This window comes from Lactuca serriola, chromosome 4, assembly GCF_051521515.1.
Source record: "Lactuca serriola cultivar US96UC23 chromosome 4, Lser_US96UC23_V15, whole genome shotgun sequence".
Taxonomy (NCBI): Eukaryota; Viridiplantae; Streptophyta; class Magnoliopsida; order Asterales; family Asteraceae; genus Lactuca; species Lactuca serriola.
Genome location: NC_136411.1, coordinates 40,334,313 through 40,358,616, shown reverse-complemented (window position 1 = coordinate 40,358,616; position 24,304 = coordinate 40,334,313). Strand labels below are relative to the sequence as shown.

Sequence of the window (24,304 nt, the reverse complement as noted above, 5' to 3'; positions counted from 1 at the left end):
GAATAACTTAATATTCTATAAGTGGTTCTAAACATGCAAAAGTATAACACAGTAAGAACCGAACGAAATGACTGACTTACATCAACTACTAAGTTCTCCACTTAATTTTAACAACCCAAAAACCATAATAAAAATTTTCATTGAAAAACTATCAATTTCGTTGATTAATTGATTCAAAACAATCACTAGATATAATATCCAAAATATCATAGTACAATTATTGAAAATGCGGAAATCATGAGGGGAGGATGATGTGTTATCATGTCGGGCCCTTCTATTTCGAACCAAAAGTACATGAAAACATAAACATAAACTGTAAGGACAGAGCTTAGTGAGTTCCCCAAGGTACCACATGCTAGACATACCAATATGGGCCCCGCCCTAGGGTATATTTCAACCCAATAAACAAATATGGCCCCCCTAGGCCTCGTCCTGGGGTATATTTCAACCCGAACTTATCATAGTGGGCCCCGCCCTTGGGTAATGCTTCAACCCGACAAAACACAATGGGTCCGTCCTGGGATATATTTCAACCCGATCAATCAACCAAGTACATATCACATAGCAACTAGTATTCTATATAACCTAAATATGGGCTGGTATTGGTGCCTTCAACCCATGTATACGAAAAACTCACCTCACAAACAAATGAGAAAACGGAAATAGCACGCTACTCTAAAATCAACTCTACCATTCACCTTTACAAATACAGTGACCAATACTAAGCAAATAGGTCAAAATACCTTAAATACCCCTAGGTCAGACCCTGGTCAGAATACAGGTCAAAGTCAACTGAGTCATCCGATTTAACTCGGTAAGTACGTTGGGCGTTCCTAAGTTGAATGTAGGGCGTACTGCTTGCTTTACCAAATATCGAAGGGCTGACCCTAAACGTGCAGCGTACCCTTTGGTACGCCCAACGTCCATGGCTGCCACCCACTCAATCCATTAAGTGCTAAATCCTTAAGCACTTACGTCCAAAATCTACATGTAGACCCTAACAAGTGTTCTTAACAATGAAGTTTCCAACTTTATGGTTTTTCATGGCTAATAATATCTTCTTACCAAAAACCCTAGTCTCATGACCCATTAAGAAAATCTAGATCATGCATGGGAAGGAACTAATGTCCAAGATCATATTTTTATGACTTAACAAACCCTATAACATCTAAAAGGAAAACTCAAACATCTTGGAGTACTCCCTACTCACAAGGATCAAGATTTGGGACAAAAGGTTGCTAACTTTAAACTAACTAGATCTTAATGAAATATTTATCAAGCTGGAGCTCTATACCTCCAAAAGATGCACAAGACAGAGTAGTTGCAGATCCAAAGCCTTGAGTGAAACACCACAACTTTTAGGATCCTCCTTCACCACCAAGAGCATTAGAATGTCACCAAAAAGGCTCTTCAAGCTTCAAAACACACTCACTCACTTTAGGGTTTTGAGGTAGGGATGGAGGCTGAAGATAAAGGAGGGTACGGGGCTATAATGAAGCTTAAATAGGGTCCAAACCATAAAATTTAGGGTTTGCATCCTGGCAACGTACGCCCAGCATACAAGAGTCCTACCCAAAAATTACGACAATACCTCTTCGGAATAAATTTGAAAACCAAACTCAAATCAAAGGTCAAATTTTAAAATACCTAGAAATCAAGATGTTACAACTCTCCCCCACATGAACTAGACTTCGTCCTCAAAGTATGTTGCCGCGAATAAATCGGGGTAGTGCTCTCACATCTCCACCTCAGGCTCCCACTTCCATTCGGAACCCTTCTGATGTTGCCACTGGACCTTGACCAGAGATACTCCTTTATTGCATAGAGTGTTCGCCTTTCGATTCAAGATCGCCACCGGTCTCTCCACATAATTCAAACGATCATCAACCGGAATGTCATCCAAAGGAACAATTGCGGGCTTATCGGCCACACACTTTCGAAGCTGAGACACATGGAAGGTTTTGCGAATCCGACTAAGCTCATAAGGCAAATCCAGACGGTATGCAACCTTTTCCACCTGGGCAGAAATCCTGAAGGGACCAACGAATCTGGGGCCCAGTTTTCCCCGCTTCCGAAATCGGATGACCTCTTTCCAAGGTGACACCTTCATAAGCATCAAATCTCCCTCCTGAAACATGAGGTGCGTACGTCCCCGATCTGTGTAACTCTTCTGTCGGCTTTACGTGACTCGCAACATGTCACGCACCTGTTGAATCAATTCGGTGGTCTTGAGTACCACCTCAGTACACCCATGACCTGATGGCCGACCTCCCCCAAGAAAACCGGGGTCCTAAACCTCATTCCATATAACATCTTAAACGATGGTCGGTCAATACTGGCATGATAACTATTGTTGTAGGAGAACTCGACCAGTGGAAGGTAAGTATTCCAACTCCCTCCAAAATCTAATACACAAGCGCAAAGCATATCTTCGAGCATCAGAATCGTCCGCTCGTTCTCACCGTCTGTCTCGGAGTGGTAATCCAACACACATAACCCCCAATTGGAAACATAGGGGTCGTAATTATGTTTTTCACCCAAACACACCAAATCTATCAAGTGGGTGATAGATCGGTGCTTGCAACCACATCAATTATCTGGAAATGGTTAAAAACAAAACCCTAACCCTCAAATGAACACAAAACTAATTTTGAATTCCACAACAAGCTTCAAACCTAACTTCAATATAAATGGGAATAACTCATACCTCATTTCTCCACTCACCAATTTAATCAAATTACCGTAAAATCGAATCTAAGAGGTCTTAGTAGATGGAAATCGCCTTCTCCTACCTTCACCTCCCTCTCAGTCGATCTATCTAGCTGTAATGAGGAGGATGGTGTCCTTATCATCTGAATTTCTCATGGAATTTTTTTTTATTCTTGCGTACCCTAAACATGAACATGAGAACTTACTAGGTGATTATTACGTTTCAATGACCCTTCCCGATTTTGTTTCTAATTCATTGTATTTTGGCGTACCCTAAACCAACCCTCATCATCCATCCATCTTGACTTCATGACCTCGTCCTCACATAAACCGGTCGGAAATAGACACCCCCCCCCCCCACCTACCCTGACGATGATTGTAATCGAAATTACTCACTGTGAGACGGGCTATAGCAAGTTCAGCATTAGATTTAAAATTTTATTTTTTTTACAAATTTTGTTCGGATTTGTTTTTTAGAAATTTGTACCATGTTTTTGTAATTATAGTTTTACACTATTTAAAAATGATTTTATTTAAAATTTTGTTTTAGAAACTGTTTTTTTAATTCTTTTTCTAATTGTTCTTTATAGTCGCTATTTTTTTTTTTTTTTGTTTTTTTACATTTAAATCGGCTTATTACATGTTTGTGTTTTAACCCTAAAGAAAATCGTTAACTAGTTTATTTTTATTCAACTTATGTAAACAAAAATCGTTCCTCCAACGCAATCATAAAATCTCTCCATGATCAAAAGGTTGCTGCTTCCTTTCCCGTATCATTCAAAGTCTACTCCATCGTCAATGCTCTTCATTATCACTAACAGTAACTTTAGTTATCAATTGGAAAGAAAAGAGGGGGATTGATAAATCAATTTTTTTCTACTAGATCTTTATTTACTTGGTAAGTTGCTCTTCATTCTCTCTACCACTTTTTTCACTACAAGAAAAGTCCTTATTAGTGACTAATTTTTAGTGACGACCTAAAATTTGGTCACTGAAAGCATCTTTTAGTCACTAGAAATTAAGTGATCACTGAATTTTGTAATCCTACAAATTTAATGACGAATTATATGTGGTGGTCACTAACTCAGTCACTAAAATGCAAAATAATTAAACTGTTTTTGTTTCATATCATAACAACTATTTAGTGACTAAAAATAATGGTCACTATGTTAATTATATAGTGACTAAGAATAATAGTCAATATGTTAGAAGTTTAGTGACAAGAAAAATGGTCACTGTATTGAACGTTTAGTGACCAAAAATAGTGGTCACTGGCTACTCTTGTTCAAAACTACACACGTACTCTTTAAATGTAATGTGGAAAAACAATTAGTGTCCATTCAATAGTGGTCACTGATGAATTACAAGAAAAAAAACAATTAATGACCACTAAGTAGTTGTCACTACTATAAATATTTGAAAAGAATTGAAAAAATAAAAACAGAAACACATTAGAAAAATAAAAAATTGAAAAAATAAAAAGAGAAACACATTAGAAAAATAAAAAGTTGAAAAAAGTTGTATTTATATTTTGACTAAATAAGGAGACTTGACCAATTTTGACTAAATAAGGAGCTTGACTAATTTTGACCGACTAATTTTGTAAACATGATTAATTGGTTTAGTAAAGAGGATAAACAAGTTGACTAATTTTGACTACTGATACTATGCCCTAAATCGACTCAACAACATATTGAGCGAATAAATGCCCACTGATATCATGTAGCATGTATCTATATTGTTAATTTGGTTGTAAAATGAATATAACTTAACTTTTTGAAACAGAAGGTACCAATTAAAACCTACAAGATCAGGTTCACCTGTATCTCTTAAATTACACAAAAAGGTAAAATACTTCATTTAAGAAACAGTGAAATTGCTAAAAGAGTTGTTACACATGAAAGTAGTAGTACGTTGCTAAAAATAGTAAAATATTGTTATAGTGATTTAAGAAACAGTGAAATTGAGGTATCTTGCTATTAAGTGAAAAGAAAGGATTTGAAATCAAGGTATGTTGCTATTTCTTGAGTAAAATGCTGGAAATAAACAAAAGGACAAAATATGCTGCTATTTCTTGAGTTAAATGTGAGAAATATACGAAGTACATTTGTAGTTGTCGCATTTAATTTTTTTGACTCCACCATTTTCACTTAAATATAAAAAAAATAAGCAAAGTATGTTGTTATTTCTTACATTGAATATATTTTTTAAGATACTTTTTGACCCAATTTTTTTGGTATTGGTAAATAATGAGGAAATCGGTCCAACTATATTGTTCAAAAGTTATTTTGCATTATATAGCATTATACGTTGAAAATACAATGCAATAATCCGACATACTTCGAAAAATCCACCCAATTATAGCATTGTACTTTCAGAGTAAAAAAATTAATAAGAAAAAGCTCAATTATAGTATTGTCTAACGATTTTTAGGCAGCCTACTTAAGATTTATGGTTTTACTTGGGTTTTTTTCTCTTTATCTTTTGGTGTGGAATATACTCCTCCTCACTTGATGCATATTGGTGAGATTATGTCATTATTCTAATATTAAAGAGGTATTGTTTTTGTTTTGTAATATTGTCCTTAAGTAGAAATGGAAAAAAGTGTAATACCTTATATGTGGTTTTTGAAAACATAATAATAATGTGTATAACTGCCAAAAATAAGAACATAAATAAAGCCCAGTGTCTTGTTTCTACAATTGTAACATATGATTATTAGCTTATGTGATTGCAACTTCTATGAAGCAGAAACGAAAACAAAATATAGGAAAACATAAATAACAGCAATGTACTTATATTTTGCTACCTATATATATAAGCAATGTACTGGTAAAGAAACTTATGTTTGTTATTGTGGGTAAGAAATTGTAAATATGCTTCTGTTATGTGTAAGTCAAAAGTGTTGATACCTGAGCAGCAGCAGCAGTTGGTCGTTTTTGAGGATCGACATTTAGTAAGCTAGAAATCAAGTCCTTAACCGATGAAGAAATCTTATTCCATGTTTTGTATATAGTTGTTAGGATATTTAATATTATACCAAGTTCATGCACCTTTGTATGTTATTTTAAAAGAAAACGTCCATATTCTACTTTAGACTATTTGGCAAGCTAGTTTATCTTTAATAGATCTGTAAGTTAGTAGTACATTTTAGTTTCTATCTCATATACAAAATTTAGATTAGCTTATTGCTTAATTTAACAACCCCACCCGAGTTTTCTATTTCACTGTCATTATACATTTATGCTATTTTCAGGAATTTTTATTTTACCAGATCATATGGATAAGTCTTGGATGAATATAGTTCATAGGACAAAGGACCCAAGATATGAGTTAGGTGTAAATGAATTCCTTAATTTTTCATACCGCGATAGAGAAGTGTTGTCAAAAGTTCTATGCCCTTGCAAAAACTGCAATAATTTTCGACATCATAACCGAACAACTATATTCTCACATTTGATGAAAATGGGAATTGTTGTTATCTATGTTAGGTGGATATATCATGGTGAGTCATATGATACATCAGATGATGATATATCAATTGATGAAGTTGATGGGGCTAGTGATGACTTAAATGATGATGACCATGATGAGATGTTAAATAACATAGGTCAAAGTAAATGGGGTGATAATTAGCAAGCTAGTGGTGATTCCTCATGTACCTTAGAGAAGGATTTAGAAGCCCTGCGAAGATTGATGGATGAATCGCAACGGGAACTTTATGAAGGATGTCAAAGTTACTCACAATTTTCATTTATTGTTACAGTTGAACATCTAAAGACAACAAGTGGTTGGTCCATCAAATCATTTGATGCTTTGCTTGATATATTTAGAAAAGCCTTGCCAACTCCATCATTAGTCCCAAATATATGCTTAGGGTTGGCAACAGATGGATTTGATATGAACTTATTAGAAAATAACTCAATCTTAACTTAATGCTTAAGAATCAAAGATAGGTGCCTGATATTCGAGACTCAGGGGATCTCCAAACAAAAGAAAACGACTCACTAAAATTTTTCCTCCCTTAGAAGAGTCGACCCTAACCTATTTATTGACTCTCCTAAACTGATAAAAAGGAAACTATATTCGTAAAGGGAAACCCTAACTGCATAAGGAAACTAGAATCAACTAGATAAATACTAAATAATAAAGATACTAGAATAATCATAAATTATAGACCCAATCCCACTTATCCGCTCGGTTCATATCAATACCCCCTCGGTGAAAATCCACCTTGTCCTCAAGGTGGAAACCTGGAAATTGTTGTGTGTTCTCCTGTCTCTGTCTCTGTCTCTGTCTCTGTCTCTGTCTCTGTCTCTGTCTCTGTCTCTTCATCTTCCTCTTCCTCCCCTTCTTCATCATCCACCAACAACACTTGAAGGGTTTTCTCTGGCAGCGATGACCTGGACCGAACTTCCCGTTGCAGCGAAAACATAGCCCTTTGGCTTTCTTGTCCGCGAATTCCGTGTCAGTCATTCGTCGGAAGGGGTGTGGGTTGCCAATGCTCCTATTGTTGTGGTTTTAATTGTGCCAAGCGCATGGTTCACATTGACTTTTGTACTTCCTTTTTCTGACGGCGTGATTGTTCCAGTTCCGTTCTCATCTACCACAAGTGCCAACTTCATTGTCTGTCCCAACCCATGTGGTTGCAAGATCCGAACCGACTTGCGCAAGTCCGGTTTCAACCCCTTGATGAAATTCCCCTCCAAAATTGACTCTTGAATGCCCTCAAGTTGTGCAGCCATCTGTTCAAAACGCCCCACGTATTCAAGGGCCGATCCACTTTGTTGTATGTCCAAAAATTGTGCTTGCAAACTACCCTCCTGTGACGCCTGAAAACGTTCCAGCAACATATTCTTTAAATCTTCCCAACACTGGAAAGGCATCCGGGTGTCGCTCCATCTATACCATGCCAGTGTTGGCCCTTCCAAACATAGGACTGCTGCACGTAGTCTCTCACCCGATGTTGCTAACCCTTGCATATCAAAGAAACGTTCTGCTTTATAAACCCACCTATAAACATCTTCCCCTTCAAATAGTTGCATCTTGAGTTTTCTCAATCTATAATCCACGTTTGGGACCCATCCCCCTCCATGTCCTAGGTTAGACCCAAAGTATGGTCCCATTCGAACGGGTTGTGTGGCCGGCTGTTCTTCGATTCCCCAACCTTCCCCCGCATATGCTCGGAATTTGGAGTTGCTTGACCGAGATTTTGGACGCATATTATGCGGAGGAACTGGATACCCCTGTTCGTCGTATTGAAGCGTTGACGTGATCTAGGGCGGTTGTGTGTAGATGATAAGGGTTTGTGGCTACCCTCCTGTTCCTAGGCGTTGGTGATTTGGAGGTGGCATTGAAAAATTCGGGGGTAGCAACGATTGAATAATGGGTCGGTAGGTGGTGATGGGTAGTGGTAATGATTGGATGATTGGCAACAGTTGCGTGACTGACGGAAAATCTGTGGTGGCAGCGGGCGGCGATTGGGTGGCAGGTTGGGCCACCTTAATCAGGAGTGCCATAACTTCTGCATGGCGCTGATCAGCTAAGGTTTGACGCCTTTCTGATTCGGTCCTGATCTCTGCTAATTCCGTCTCCATCTTCTCAATACGATCCCATGAGGAACTCTCTTCCAAGACTGAATCTTTATTCAAATTTAGGGCAGCAGTATCAGATCTGGTGTCGAGTTTCGGCATCGTGCAGCAAACGACGTGAACAGTGTTCGGTGAACAATAACCGCGTGAACAGTACCTCCGATGAACAGTTGTCGAGAACAGTACTCCAGGAAAGTGTTTTGATACCAATTTGATATGAACTGATTAGAAAATAACTCAATCTTAACTTAATGCTTAAGAACCAAAGATAGGTGCCTGATATTCGAGACTCAGGGGATCTCCAAACAAAAGAAAACGACTCACTAAAATTTTTCCTCCCCTAGAAGAGTCGGCCCTAACCTATTTATTGACTCTCCTAAACTGATAAAAAGGAAACTATATTTGTAAAGGGAAACCCTAACTGCATAAGGAAACTAGAATCAACTAGATAAATACTAAATAATAAAGATACTAGAATAATCATAAATTATAGACCCAATCCCACTTATCCGCTCGGTTCATATCAGGATTCAATCCATTTGGTAACTTAAGTAGTTCACATAGCATATGGCATGTCTTTGTTGTACCGTACAATTTTCCACCATGGAAATGTATGAAAGACCCATATATGTTCATGCCAATGTAGATTCCAGGTCCCTTATCACCTGGCATTAATATTGATGTCTACTTGCAACCTCTACTTGACGAACTAAATGAGTTATGGGTTGGTGTAAATGCTTATGATGCACTTAGAAATGAAACTTTTACATTACGAGCAACCCTTGTGGACAATAAATGATTTTCCAGTATATGGTATGCTCTCTGGTTAGAGTGTTAAGGGTTACAATGCTTTTCCTACATGTATGGATGGAACATCATCTCGTTACTTGACTCATAGTAAAAAAAATGTGCTATATAGGTCATCGAAGATTCTTGCCAGCCTCAAACAAAAGGCGTAGGGATAAAAAGAACTTTGATGGGACGGTAGATATGCGGGAACCATTGACACCAAAGTCTGGAAATAAAATTTTGGCTGACGTTGATATGTTTTCTAACTCTAGAAAATGTAAGTCTAGAGAGGACAAACAAGGATGGAAAAAGAAAAGTGTGTTCTTTAAGCTTCCATATTGGTCTAAACTAAAATTGAGACACAACATTGATATCATGCATGTTGTTAAGAATGTGACAGAAAGCTTGATAGCCACATTGTTCAATATTAAGAATAAAACAAAGGACACATGGAAATCTCGCAAGGATTTGATGGATAAAGATTTAAAGAAGAACTTACATTTACAACCAGATGACAATTCATTTATAATGCCTATGGCTTGCTACCATTTAACAAAGGAAGAGAAACGAAAGATATTAGAAGTCTTGAAGTCACTTAAGTTCCGGATGGATTTGCCTCGAATATATCTAGATGCAATAAGGGGGGGGGGGGGGGGGGGGGGGGGGGACTTCCGGTTGTCACGCATGAAAAGTCATGACTTTTATGTTTTCATCCAACAGTTGTTGCCTTTATCAATTAGGGGTTGTTTGACAAAGGAAGTTCGACTTGTGTTGTACGAACTCAGCAAGTGTTTCCAGAAATTATGCACACGAAGTATGTACCTAGATGTTTTAGAGGAACAAGAGGCAAAAATTGTTCTCATATTATGTATGTTGGAGCGGATATTTCCTCCATCATTCTTTGACATCATGGTTCATCTTTTGATTCATTTTCCATATGAAGCCAAGATTGTAGGCCCACCTCAATACCGTTGGATGTTCCCTTTTGAGAGGAAAATGGGTACTTTAAAAGGATATGTCAAGAAAAAAGCTCGTCCAGAAGGATGTATTGATGAGAGATACATAGACAAAGAATGCCAGAATTTTTGTTCTATGTATTTAAATAACGTTGACACGCATTTCAATAAGGTTGAGCGCAACAATTAAATGATGGGTAGCGATGGTGAAATTTCCGTTTTTTCATGCAAAGGGCGCCCATTAGGTAGTCCAAAAGCATAGGATTTGAGTGAAAATGAATTGGAGAAGATTCATACATATATTCTAAACAATTGTGATGAAATAAAGGAACTAATAAAGTAAGTGATTCTTTGTAATGATATTTTTCATTTCTTTCATATAATAACAAGTCTTAATTTTTAACTTTTTAGTTCACACAAAGTTGAACTAGAGGAAGAAAACTCTGACAATGTAAATGAACGTCATGAAAAACAATTTGCATCATGGCTTCACCAACGTGTAAGAACTACATTTGATGTTTATTTTTTAAAATTTAATATGGGAGTTTTAAACTCTTGTTAACTAATATGTTATATATTTTTATTTAGCTTAATTCTTGGCCACAATTGTTTGAAAACGAAACTCGTATATTGTCGCATGGTCCATCACGTTATGTCAACCAGTAGAGTGAATGTTTGGTCAATGGGTATAGGTTCCACACACAAAGTTGTGAGAAGAATCGAAAAACTCAAAATAGCGGAGTTGTAGTGCAAGGTGTTCATGGGGAAAACATTACTGATTTTTATGGGATATTACAAGAAGTGTTAGAAATTGAAAACTTGGGTGAAAATAAAAGAGTGTTAGTATTCAAGTGTAATTGGTTTATGGTCGGTGATAAGAAAGGGCTAAGCATTGACAAAGAATCCAAAGTTAGAAGTGTGAATACATCCAAAAAATGGTACATAGATCAACCATACATACTTGCATCACAAGCCAAACAAGATTTTTATGCACCAAATTTAAAATTGGGCAAAAATTGGTATGTGGTTCAAAGTAGTGCCCCTCGTGCATTGTATGTTGTTAATGTAACGATGGAAGAAGTACATCAAGAACAAGAGGCACATCTAAATCTAACTGTTGATTTGAATATGGACCAATTATCCTTAACAAGAGATAATGTCCCATTGGAAGTGGTGGATGCCTTAACCATTGCATTGCATGACATAACTCAAAAAACATGTACAAAGGCAACTACATCAAGGACAAGAGCCCGTTCTTAGTAAAGATATTTATATTTTTATGCTAAAATGGATAATGAATCAATTGTCCAACAAAATGAGGGAATACGATAAAAATATTTTTACTCATAGATTTTACAATTACTTAAACAGGTGCAATGGAAGGCATAAATAAAATGGTAGCAAAAGAATAAATGTTCAAAATAAAAGTTCAACCTTTATGTTGTTTTTCAAGTTCAGAATAAAAGTTCAGCCTTTTTGCTGTTTTTCAAGTTCAGAATAAAAGCTCAGCCTTTGTGTTGTTTTCAAGATTAGAATAACAACAATAATGTACTTCCCTTTTCTTATTAATGCAATTTATCTACAATATAAGTATGCATTTATTTGATCTTTAGTTTGATTTCATTTCTTTATCTTATTTCTTCATACCTTGATGATGTATGATTAAACACATTTATTCACTAATTTATTTAAGCATTTGTTCTTGTAGCATCTTCAGAGTTGCATCAGTTGAAAGACGATTGTCTCTAGTGAAAAGGTAACATTTTATTTGTGAGATAAAAAGATTATAATAAGTATGTATTGATTTGAACTTTAGTTTGAATTCTTTTTTTTTTCATCTCAATGATGACTACATATTTATATCTATTATCTTATCGTTAAACCTAATCAGTAGCTTGTTAAATATACATGTAGTTCTCATTGTGCCTTGAAGATCTTGTTCCTATAGCTCTTGAGAGGTACATTAAGGCATTGGATAAGCTATCCCTAGATTAACTCTAAACAATTTTATTACTTCAAAAAAAGTCTTCTTGCATTTTTCATTCCTATTTACTGTTTCTCAATCTTATTCTTACCTATAAATGTTCAAGAACAATAACCTAAAGATCATTTCCAGTCCCACAAACCTTCATTATCCGCTTTAAGACCCTGATAATAATAACCTTTCATCAATGAAAGCTTTATCCCAAATTTTGAAGCTTGTTGAGCAACTGGTGAAGCTCATTTCTCCTACAACAATTAAGAATCATTGTCATAAATACTTTCTGGTTTATAAATCACTAAGATGCTTCTTAATATATGTGTTTTTTGTAGTATAATGATAAGTAAATCGGTAAATTTAATAGTAACCTTTTAAAGAGTATTGAGGTATCGAGTGTTAAGCAATGGAAACCATGCAAATCATGCCTTGGAACTTGAAGCTCCCCAGAACATAGTGTTGTCAAATGACAAAGATCTTTGGACAATGCCACCTGTCAACAAGACCAATTTATAAACTTTTAATTTAGCTATAATTTGTTCCACCCTCTTTGTTGAGACAAAATATTTCATTTTTAATCCTATGCAGTTATCTTGGGAATGACTCCTAAAACATTATCTGGAAGACCATTTGTATCTGTTCACATGGACAAGCTGTGCCTCGTGTTCAAACGTGAACAGGACAAGTTGTGCCGCCTACAGAGTCAAAATAGGTAACAAATTTACCCAACTTCTTTCGTATAACAGGACAAGTTGTGCCGCCTACTCTTTAATAACCTTTAGTGTCAAACTGATTACACTAAATAATCATAAAGTAAAAGTTTGTCTTTAGATGAAAAAGGGGAGCTGTTTTAGTGAAAAAATACATCAGGAGTTGCAGAAGGCCAAAGATAACAAAGGCTAATTAAGTGCTTGTTGTTGTTCGAATATGACTTAAGCATTTAAACAAACACATAGAGTGCAATGGATAACCCTAACACCATAGAAAACTTGATGGCCATCAACCAAAAAACAAATTATCAAAACATATCTGCATTATTCATAATGGTAAGCTCAAAGCTAAATCATACCTTGGTTCCACCGATCTTGGTAGTTGTAAGCACAAAATCATCTTTACCAAGAAAGACTACATATAAATAATTAAAGGACAATAGAAGACGCTTATTATTACTTACCATTTTGAACCACTTAACCGTGGGAGGTTTAGACTTGATGAAATTACGCCGTTCAAAGGGTTTGTTGTGCCAGAGTGGATGTTGTCTTGTTGCATCGGTGAGTAGAAATCGATGAGATCGCCATGTAATACGTTGACGAGAGAAGAAAGCAAACAGGGGAGGGATTTTCGAAGTGCGAATACGACGAACCAAAAAAATCAATGAAGACACAATAAATCAAAACATCTAACAACTTAAGAATAGAAACAGTCATAAATATACTAACAATGAGAAAAATCGAAATTAGGGTTTTCAGTTTTGTACCGGAGCTGGCGGAGGAAGTCGCCTGCTTCATGCTTCAGGTTGTGGGTATCTACATGTCTTCGTCATCTGCCACTTTGGGTGAGAGATGAGAGAACTAAGTATTGGAAGGAAAGGCATGGCGCGGGAGAATGAAAAAAATTGAAGGGGAATAATCGCCCGACAACGAAATGTTAGGAGGGAAATTGAACTTTTAATGATGCAATTTTGTAGAAACACATCAATAAATAAGTGTTTAATGTGGTTTTATGAAAACCGCACCAATAAATGTTTCAAATATGATTTTGACACGAAATGATGTTCCAAAATGATAAAGAACATGGCGGCTTTGAGTCCTTGTGATTCATTTTCTAGTTTCGATAAAACAAAGTTGTTGAAGCTAAGAAAGATATACAAAAATGATTTTGACAATTCATAAAGGGTGCATCATAATGGGCCACTTGATTTCTATTATTACTCTTCTGACAACCCGAAGTTCGTTCCGTCATCTGTAACCCGTTCCGTTAATAAATTTGTCGTTTTCAAATTCGTTTTCGTTTACGTTATTAAATTAAGTCATTAAATTTGAGATTTGCTATTATGACTTAATGGGTGTCCTAACGCGTTTAGAACTCATAATAACACCTCATTTTAGTAATCGGAAAAATTTTAGAATCGACTTATATCGGGTTACGGCAACTTAATCGGGTGCTACCAAAAGCCTCGCCAAACGTCGGTATCGGGTAGAATTTCACCATGTCCCAAACTTGAAACATATTTAAAGTGCAAAAGGCTTCCATTTGAAGCTTTTGCACCCTCTCTCACTACTCTCTCTCTCTCTACAAACTCATTTCTTGGCCAAAATTATCAAATTCAAGCTCCATTTCATCAAGGTAACCTCCCTAACTTGTTGTATAACCTTTCCAGCTTCCAAATCCGTGTTCAAACTATGATTTAGGACCATAAACATGTGTTTACGGCCCTGGAATGCTCTTGGGCCGTGAACACATATAAGTTGGGTTTTAGAGCCTAAAAACCCTCCCAAATCACTTTTGGAGCTTAGAAATGACTTAAAGGCTTAATGGAACAGACTTAGAGCACCTTGAACTCAACTTTTGGGGAGTAAACATGAGTTTACTGCCCAAGAACATGCTTGGGCCGTAAACTCCTTATCATGGGCAGTAAACTCAATTTAAAGTGTTAAAATGCCATTTAAACACATCAATAGCCTTGGATTAAAGTCTAGAATCAACCACAATCGATTTAGGGGCCTTAAACATGATGAAAACCTTCCCTATAGGAGTTCACGGCCGGAAACCCCCCAAATATGGGTTCCTGAGTCGTAAACTCATATACACTAGTCAAATGATGCCCTAAATCCAATCTAAGGCTTGTAAAATTAGTTTGAATCACATGTGATTGATCTAGGGCCACCAAATCATGAAAGGAATGGATATATAGGAGCTTACGGCCATAAACTCCTAGTTTACAGCCGTAAACTCCATTTGGTAATACCTTTGGTGGTTTAACTCATTCCTATGCCTTAGATTAAATCATATCAACATTCCCTAAGTGATATTTGACCCTTTAGCATCATAAAACCCCTCATCCATGAGTTCACGGCCGTGAACTCATGTAGAATTGGTCTTAGGGCCGAAAACTCCATAAGGAGTTTACTCTTGAAGAGCAAACCCATTATCTGAGCCCTATACGTCCATAGATGTCACCCGGGTCACTCCAAACACTTGATTTGAAGTGTTTTCGTGTCTTGGAGTGTATAATCATATCTAATTAGTGATTTAGAGTCTAATTAGATACATTTGTATATCATTTCATATTACATAGGAACCTCGCGCGTTATCAAGCCCTGAACCGACACTTAGCATCCAAACCGTCACGTTTTCTGGCTTAGTGAGTTCATACCCCTACCCTTTTTCAGTGTTTTTCAATGTTTTCAGGGGGGAATACAAGCAAAGTACAAGGAATACTTGTACTCAAAACTTGTTTTATGTGTGTTATTTTTCATATTTCATATGTTTTTAACACTGACAATCGTAACAAACAACCGTTTGAACTTGCAGAACACTTTATCGTATTATTTGTGAAAAACGTTATAAAATGTTATGTTTTATATTTCACAAATGGTTTTCCACATTATAACAGTTAAAAGCATAATCTTTGAACTTTGAACATGAACTTAGTACATTGTTTTGTCCTCGGTAACACTCCACAGAGATACACGAGTGGAGGATGATCGTTTGTAACAGGATCTTTCTGTATTATTACTAGTAAATTTGTTATTCCTATAAATTGGAGACACGTCCTCGAGAACACTCCACAGAGATACGCGAGTGGAGGACCGCTTCTGTAACTAGAATCTCTTAGATAGGGAGCGTGACTTGAGTTTATAGATCTATACGGGGCTGACTACCCCGCACCTGGCTGCTAGCTACAGCTGAACCGAAAGGTTCAAGGGTGACGAAAGTCATAAAGTGATTTGGACTACTTATTGACATATCTAGTCTATCGTATGGTTATGGAACTCGCAATTTGGATAACAGAGATTTTCTTGTTAGTAATAATGGATTCAGTAACTAGTTTACTTTGTACTTATTAGTTTTATATACGTGTTAAAACTAATACCTTTCACAAAGATAACTAGGTTTTCAGTATACATCTTTTACATTACATTTCAGATTGGTAACCAAATTTTAGGAAAATATGGGATTTTACAGTACATTTTAGTTTCTATCTCATATACAAAATTTAGATTAGCTTATTGCTTAATTTAACAACCCCACCCGAGTTTTCTATTTCACTGTCATTATACATTTATGCTATTTTCAGGAATTTTTATTTTACCAGATCATATGGATAAGTCTTGGATGAATATAGTTCATAGGACAAAGGACCCAAGATATGAGTTAGGTGTAAATGAATTCCTTAATTTTTCATACCGCGATAGAGAAGTGTTGTCAAAAGTTCCATGCCCTTGCAAAAACTGCAATAATTTTCGACATCATAACCGAACAACTATATTCTCACATTTGATGAAAATGGGAATTGTTGTTATCTATGTTAGGTGGATATATCATGGTGAGTCATATGATACATCAGATGATGATATATCAATTGATGAAGTTGATGGGGCTAGTGATGACTTAAATGATGATGACCTTGATGAGATGTTAAATAACATAGGTCAAAGTAAATGGGGTGATAATTAGCAAGCTAGTGGTGATTCCTCATGTACCTTAGAGAAGGATTTAGAAGCCCTACGAAGATTGATGGATGAATCGCAACGGGAACTTTATGAAGGATGTCAAAGTTACTCACAATTTTCATTTATTGTTACAGTTGAACATCTAAAGACAACAAGTGGTTGGTCCATCAAATCATTTGATGCTTTGCTTGATATATTTAGAAAAGCCTTGCCAACTCCATCATTAGTCCCAAATATATGCTTAGGGTTGGCAACAGATGGATTTGATATGAACTTATTAGAAAATAACTTAATCTTAACTTAATGCTTAAGAATCAAAGATAGGTGCCTGATATTCGAGACTCAGGGGATCTCCAAACAAAAGAAAACGACTCACTAAAATTTTTCCTCCCTTAGAAGAGTCGACCCTAACCTATTTATTGACTCTCCTAAACTGATAAAAAGGAAACTATATTCGTAAAGGGAAACCCTAACTGCATAAGGAAACTAGAATCAACTAGATAAATACTAAATAATAAAGATACTAGAATAATCATAAATTATAGACCCAATCCCACTTATCCGCTCGGTTCATATCAATACCCCCTCGGTGAAAATCCACCTTGTCCTCAAGGTGGAAACCTGGAAATTGTTGCGTGTTCTCCTGTCTCTGTCTCTCTCTCTTCATCTTCCTCTTCCTCCCCTTCTTCATCATCCACCAACAACACTTGAAGGGTTTTCTCTGGGCAGCGATGACCTGGACCGAACTCCCCGTTGCAGCGAAAACATAGCCCTTTGGCTTTCTTGTCCGCGAATTCTGTGTCAGTCATTCGTCGGAAGGGGGTGTGGGTTGTCAATGCTCCTGTTGTTGTGGTTTTAATTGTGCCCAGCGCACGGTTCACATTGACTTTTGTACTTCCTTTTTCTGACGGCGTGATTGTTCCAGTTCCGTTCTCATCTACCACAAGTGCCAACTTCATTGTCTGTCCCAACCCATGTGGTTGCAAGATCCGAACCGACTTGCGCAAGTCCGGTTTCAACCCCTTGATGAAAGTCCCCTCCAAAATTGACTCTTGAATGCCCTCAAGTTGTGCAGCCATCTGTTCAAAACGCCCCACGTATTCACGGGCCGATCCACTTTGTTGTATGTCCAAAAATTGTGCTTGCAAACTACCCTCCTGTGACGCCTGGAAACGTTCCAGCAACCTATTCTTTAGATCTTCCCAACACTGGAAAGGCATCCGGGTGTCGCTCCATCTATACCATGCCAGTGTTGGCCCTTCCAAACATAGGACTGCTGCACGTAGTCTCTCACCCGATGTTGCCAACCCTTGCATATCAAAGAAACGTTCTGCTTTATAAACCCACCTATAAACATCTTCCCCTTCAAATAGTTGCATCTTGAGTTTTCTCAATCTATAATCCACGTTTGGGACCCATCCCCCTCCATGTCCTAGGTTAGACCCAAAGTATGGTCCCATTTGAACGGGTTGTGTGGCCGGCTGTTCTTCGATTCCCCAACCTTCCCCCGCATATGCTCGGAATTTGGAGTTGCTTGACCGAGATTTTGGACGCATATTATGCGGAGGAACTGGATACCCCTGTTCGTCGTATTGAAGCGTTGACGTGATCTAGGGCGGTTGTGTGTAGATGATAAGGGTTTGTGGCTACCCTCCTGTTCCTAGGCGTTGGTGATTTGGAGGTGGCATTGAAAAATTCGGGGGTGGCAACGATTGAATAATGGGTCGGTAGGTGGTGATGGGTAGTGGTAATGATTGGATGATTGGCAACAGTTGCGTGACTAACGGAAAATCTGTGGTGGCAGCGGGCGGCGATTGGGTGGCAGGTTGGGCCACCTTAATCAGGAGTGCCATAACTTCTGCATGGCGCTGATCAGCTAAGGTTTGACGCCTTTCTGATTCGGTCCTGATCTCTGCTAATTCCGTCTCCATCTTCTCAATACGATCCCATGAGGAACTCTCTTCCAAGACTGAATCTTTATTCAAATTTAGGGCAGCAATATCAGATCTGGTGTCGAGTTTCGGCATCGTGCAGCAAACGACGTGAACAGTGTTGGGTGAACAATAACCGCGTGAACAGTACCTCTGATGAACAGTTGTCGAGAACAGTACTCCGGGAAAGTGTTTTGATACCAATTTGATATGAACTGATTAGAAAATAACTCAATCTTAACTTAATGCTTAAGAACCAAAGATAGGTGCCTGATATTCGAGACTCAGGGGATCTCCAAACAAAAGAAAACGACTCACTAAAATTTTTCCTCCCCTAGAAGAGTCGGCCCTAACCTATTTATTGACTCTCCTAAACTGATAAAAAGGAAACTATATTTGTAAAGGGAAACCCTAACTGCATAAGGAAACTAGAATCAACTAGATAAATACTAAATAATAAAGATACTAGAGAGCGTGACTTGAGTGTATAGATCTATACGGGGCTGACTACCCCACACCTGGCTGCTAGCTACAGCCGAACCGAAATGGTTCAAGGATGACGAAAGTCATAAGGTGATGTGGACTACTTATTGTCATATCTAGTCTATTGTATGGTTATGGAACTTGCAATTAGGATAACAGAGATTTACTTATAGTAATAATGAACAACTTTATACACTTCACATAGAAAACCAGGTTTCGGTAAACATCTTTCACATTGGAAACCAACATTCAGGAATGTATGGGACTTTCCTGGGAAACCTTGTACATAACCAGGTCTAATAAGAGTGCATCTTTTACATACGGTAATCAATAATTAGGAAGGTATGGGACTTTCCTGGGGAAAACATTTACCTAACTAGAAAAGTGTAACAAACTGGATAACCTTACATCTTTTACAATTGGTAATATACAATCAGGAAAGTATGGGACTTTCCTAGGAATCCTTTGGTACATAACCAGAACAGTATAACAAAACAGATAACCTAAATGTACATTTTTCACAAGGGTAAATGTGTTTTCAGTGTACAACTTTACTTTACATAATGTGAAACAACAACCAACCTTTTTAAGAAAATGTGGGATTTTCTTGGCGTGTGTTACATTTTCAGAAACAGAAAGGAAACATGAACATTTTCACAAAACAAAAACCACTTATGAACTCACCAGCGTTATGCTGATTTTCAAACCGCTTGTGTTCTTAGGTCAATGATAGAACAGGTACCCGAAGATCCACTTGATCCAGGATGGAATGCGTACAAGACCCGTTCGTTTTGTTTATGTTTATACTATGTATCACAATTGTATAACTATATCTTTTGAAACAAATGTAAAACTTTTCTATATGTAATGTAATGGTTGTTCTACTTTACTTACTATGTGCATTGGATTTGATACTCAACGTGGAGTCAACCTCGGGAATGTTTCCGCCTTCGGTTTTCGGGGTGTGACACAATGTAACCAAATAATTTTTTATAAGATAAAAAGAGAAGGATTTGGTTTCTCCAAAGAAGATAGTTGGGGGAGGAAAGCTTTTCAGTTGAAAGGTGGAGGATGTGGCAAGAGGAAGGGAAGTGTCAATGTTGGGGGAGGAAGAAAAGTCATTGGCGGCCATGAAAGAGGATTAAGTGTGGAAGAAGGTAGGGCCGAGTTTAATAGGTTGATGTCATGTAAGGAATAATATTTTAGTGTTTCTTATTATATCCATGATTTGATGAGAATATATGCTAATACAAAAGTTATATATATATATATATATATATATATATATATATATATATAGGGCTTAAGGAATATGTGGTTGTCATGTACCTAAGCTTATATATATATATATATATATATATATATATATATATATATATATATATATATATATATATATATATATATATATATATATATATATATATATATAACCCTCCAAACAATATAGTTTTAATCCATTTATATCCAAACTAATCATGATAACTCTTTTACTATTCTTCCTTAATCATGTGATTTACTAAATCGATCAAATTTATGTTCTTTTTCTTCATTGTGTCTAAGAACTTAAAAGCATTTAAAGTCGTGACCATTTAATCAATCCTACTAAATTTTAAATGAAAATTAATAGAATAAAAGATAAAAGAAGAGCATATCATACCTCAATCAATTTTTTCACAAAATCATTCGATATAGTTTTTCAATTGAAATACAAAATGCTTGAATTATATTCGTTAAAAAAATATTGGTTTTTTATTTTCTCTATAAACTTCAATAACTATTTGCAATAAAATATATATAATTGATCTTTTTCATTCCATAATTTAACTTAATTCAATGGTATTCTATTAAAACAAAACTAAGAGAAAATAAAAATTGGATTTGTTATGTTTAAAACTATGTCGTTTAAAAGGTTCTATACCTAAGCTTAGGTACATAACAGCCACATATTCACTTTTCTCATATATATATATATATATATATATATATATATATATATAGAGAGAGAGAGAGAGAGAGAGAGAGAGAGAGTTAGGTTCAAATGTTTTCACTATCTATTGTGTGCATGTATGATTGATTCTGGACCAATCATTTTAGTTATTTTAAGAAAGTAATTAATGCATATTAAATGCTGAAGATGTAATTAATACCCATTATATTTTCAACATGTAATATGCATTAATTACTTTCTTAAAATAACTAAAATGATTGGTCCAGAATCAATCATACATGCACACAATAGATAGTGAAAACAAAATAACCTAACCCTATATATATATATATATATATATATATATATATATATATATATATATATATATATATATATATATATATAATCAAGATTACAACTAAGAAACAAGTCATATTTACAATATTTGAAACTAATAACTAAATCCATCATATCTTCGTCGTGTTTAACAAAACTAGCTGGTAGCTGAAACTTATAGCTTTTATTTGTTATATGAGTATTTGACAAAAATAGTTAAATGTTTTTGAAATATAAATAAAATTATAAAATGATAATTATTTAAAACAGATAAATATATAAATATATTTTAAAATGCAATTCTGAAAACTAATTCAAAAAGCTCAATAACTTTTTTTAAACGGTTAATGAAGTATTTTCAGATTTAGAAGATTTTGTTCAAACTAAAAACAAAAAACTTGTACTTTAAATATAATGTTTTATTAAAATTTAAAAGTTAGAAGCTCTTAAATGCTTACCGTCAAATAACACATTATATATCCTTAACAAACAAAAATTGAATTGATTGTTTAAAACTCAATCAATGTTATTTTATTTTGTAATTTTGTCTATATCTTTTTGTTAGTTTTGTAGCTCAAAAACTATTAAAGACGTGAAGACGTCCACAATAGCTTTTTTTCTAAATAAATATATATTAGACGTTTACAAATACGTATTTAACGCTACTTTTTGTAATTAACTTGATTACGTAAGATATCTTAAATAAAAACCATTTTTTCAGAAAAAGTAAATTATCTGTTCATTTGATTTGATTCTGAAAAGGATCCATACATTGATAGATTTGTGGCAGAATAAATCGTGGTCCATGAGACCAATCCACAGGTCCAAGTGGATGAGGGGTACGTAATGTGGAATAGGCTATCTTAGATTGGACCATTTATGACGCACCAGTCACAACCACCCCTTCCCTGGACCGCCACGCTCCCATTTTCAAGTTTCAACAGTCTCTTAAATAAAAGGTAATTTAAGTCCTTAGTTATAAATAAGTCAGTCTAAATTATCACTATTAATTCATACCACCATTTATTGTATAAATACATGTTTATAATTTAAACTCATATATAATTTAATCCTAAACACCATCTAAGTCTCCCAGTGAGACTTGAACCCATGACCTCTCATTTGAGAGAGTCACTCCTTACTGCTAGGCCAAAGGCTCTTTGATATGATAATGCAAACTAATCAAAACTTTGATTATCATGCCGATTTTTGAACAATATCATGTAAGGTGGGTATAGTTTTAATACCAAATATGAAATATAAATGAAAAGTTGTAACTCAATGTCTTATAAATGTTCATCATGAATTTATATGTTTTGAAAACCTCCATTCGGGCACATCCGATAAAATTGAAAAGATACAGAGAAGATTAGCATGATCCCTGTAGAAGGATGACGCACACAAATCGAGAAACGATCTAATTAAATTTTTACAAGTTAAGATTAGCCCACTTGACTAACATTGAGGTTTAAACTAACAACTAAATATAAGGTATTAGGTTCAATTCCAAAAACAACATATATTTTGAAAACAATATATATATATATATATATATATATATATATATTATCTAGCACATATTTTTCAACGAAGAACAATCATTAATAAATTGATAATTCTTTTTTTTTTACTAGCAAATCTAATATTTTCATAAGCTAACACCTAATTTCATTTATGTCAACCAACCTCAAAAAAACACTTGATATCATTGTATAAATCATTATCTATGAACTTTATTTTTAAAAATACATGCTCTGCGGGACTTTGCAAAAGAAAATTTCAACAATGTTTGTTTGTTTGTTATGGACCTTCATCATTATCAACTTTTCAATCCTCTTCAAATTATCTAATCTTGTATTTGCACATACATTCATAATATAATTTTAATGATTTGTTTTAAGCGTTTAATGTCATCTTCTAGGAATTTGTTAGAATAAAATTTACGCATATCCAGTAGCTCATTCACTTTAAATATTTGAAAATACTACTTTAGACACAAAGAAAACATAAAACTAATATCATGTTTATTTCATTAAATCTATTGTTTAAATCTTAGAAGGTGCACTTTATTGATATAAAACTGATGATATAAAGTAAATCAATTTTATAGTGGAGTAAATAGTTAATCTTTAAGTTAATTAAGATATGATGCTGAATGAGGACTTACCAAAGTCCATCATGAATCATTTGGGGTTTTCAGTTTTGGAGCTTAAATATGGCTAAATTTTGAGAAAAAATGTGATGCAAAGCATAACGATGACTTAACAAAGTCCGTCTGATTGAAATGAGACAAATTTAAAGAGGTGAAAGAGACTCATCTTAGTTTTTGATCCGATAAAAGTTTTGAAATTAATCTTATACGGATGGAAATTCGTTAACATGTAAAATCAAATTAACGTTTTTTTTTCTACAATAAAAGGTGTCCATTCATGTTATCATACATGATGTATTTATGCAATATGGATGTGTTGCATTATTGTTGATGCTATACAAATGATATTTTGCATGTAATTATTCAATAAACATTAATATTTTTATCATTAACAATAATCTATTAGAATATATAATTAGAATGATGATTTTTTATTTTTTATTTTCCTTAGAAATAAAAACTAACGAAATTATATATATATATATATATATATATATATATATATATATATATATATATATATATATATATATATGAATGGTAAGAAGTGCATCACCTGTATATATTTTGACTAATAAAAAAAATTAATCATAATTCACATATTAATAAATTCAACCACAAATAAGCATAAACAAAATCATAATTTATCGAAATTACAAATAATATTATTCGTAACAAAATTACAAAATTCGAACTTTCCAAAATCAAAATTTATTAAAATCCAAAAATTTTAAACACATTGAACAACTTTATATATAGCAAAATGAAAC

At 35.0% G+C, this 24,304-nt stretch overlaps 1 protein-coding gene, 1 long non-coding RNA gene and 1 other non-coding gene across 4 annotated transcripts; 2 read left to right on the top strand and 1 right to left on the bottom strand.

Moving 5' to 3' along the window:
* Window positions 1–9,206: 9,206 nt before the first annotated feature.
* LOC145098265 (uncharacterized) lies at window positions 9,207–11,305 on the top strand. Its single transcript, XM_079035916.1, has 5 exons — window positions 9,207–9,671; window positions 9,810–10,183; window positions 10,457–10,544; window positions 10,634–10,653; window positions 10,738–11,305. Exons 1-5 carry the CDS (start codon window positions 9,207–9,209, stop codon window positions 11,303–11,305), a joined length of 1,515 nt encoding a protein of 504 aa, XP_078892042.1.
* Window positions 11,306–11,940: 635 nt separating this feature from the next.
* Window positions 11,941–13,714, bottom strand: LOC145101370 (uncharacterized). Of its 2 annotated transcripts, XR_013705635.1 has the most exons (4): window positions 13,501–13,714; window positions 13,198–13,429; window positions 12,395–12,516; window positions 11,941–12,274 (listed from the first exon to the last, which is right to left on the bottom strand). It is a non-coding gene; the product is annotated as an uncharacterized LOC145101370 (long non-coding RNA). The 2 variants fall into 2 exon arrangements; XR_013705634.1 differs by lacking the exon at window positions 13,501–13,714 and having other exon boundaries at window positions 13,198–13,492.
* An 8,991-nt stretch (window positions 13,715–22,705) lies between these two features.
* Window positions 22,706–22,809, top strand: LOC145103372 (U6 spliceosomal RNA). Its single transcript, XR_013706466.1, has one exon. It is a non-coding gene; the product is annotated as a U6 spliceosomal RNA (small nuclear RNA).
* The last annotated feature ends 1,495 nt before the right edge of the window (window positions 22,810–24,304 follow it).

Bases quoted from the DNA above. Each gene is read 5' to 3' on its own strand.
- LOC145098265 (XM_079035916.1), top strand. From the start codon at position 9,207: ATGTGCTATATAGGTCATCGAAGATTCTTGCCAGCCTCAAACAAAAGG. The intron at 10,184-10,456 runs GTATTTAAATAA...TTAACTTTTTAG, and splicing joins TGCCAGAATTTTTGTTCTAT to TTCACACAAAGTTGAACTAG. The intron at 10,545-10,633 runs GTAAGAACTACA...ATTTTTATTTAG, and splicing joins CATCATGGCTTCACCAACGT to CTTAATTCTTGGCCACAATT.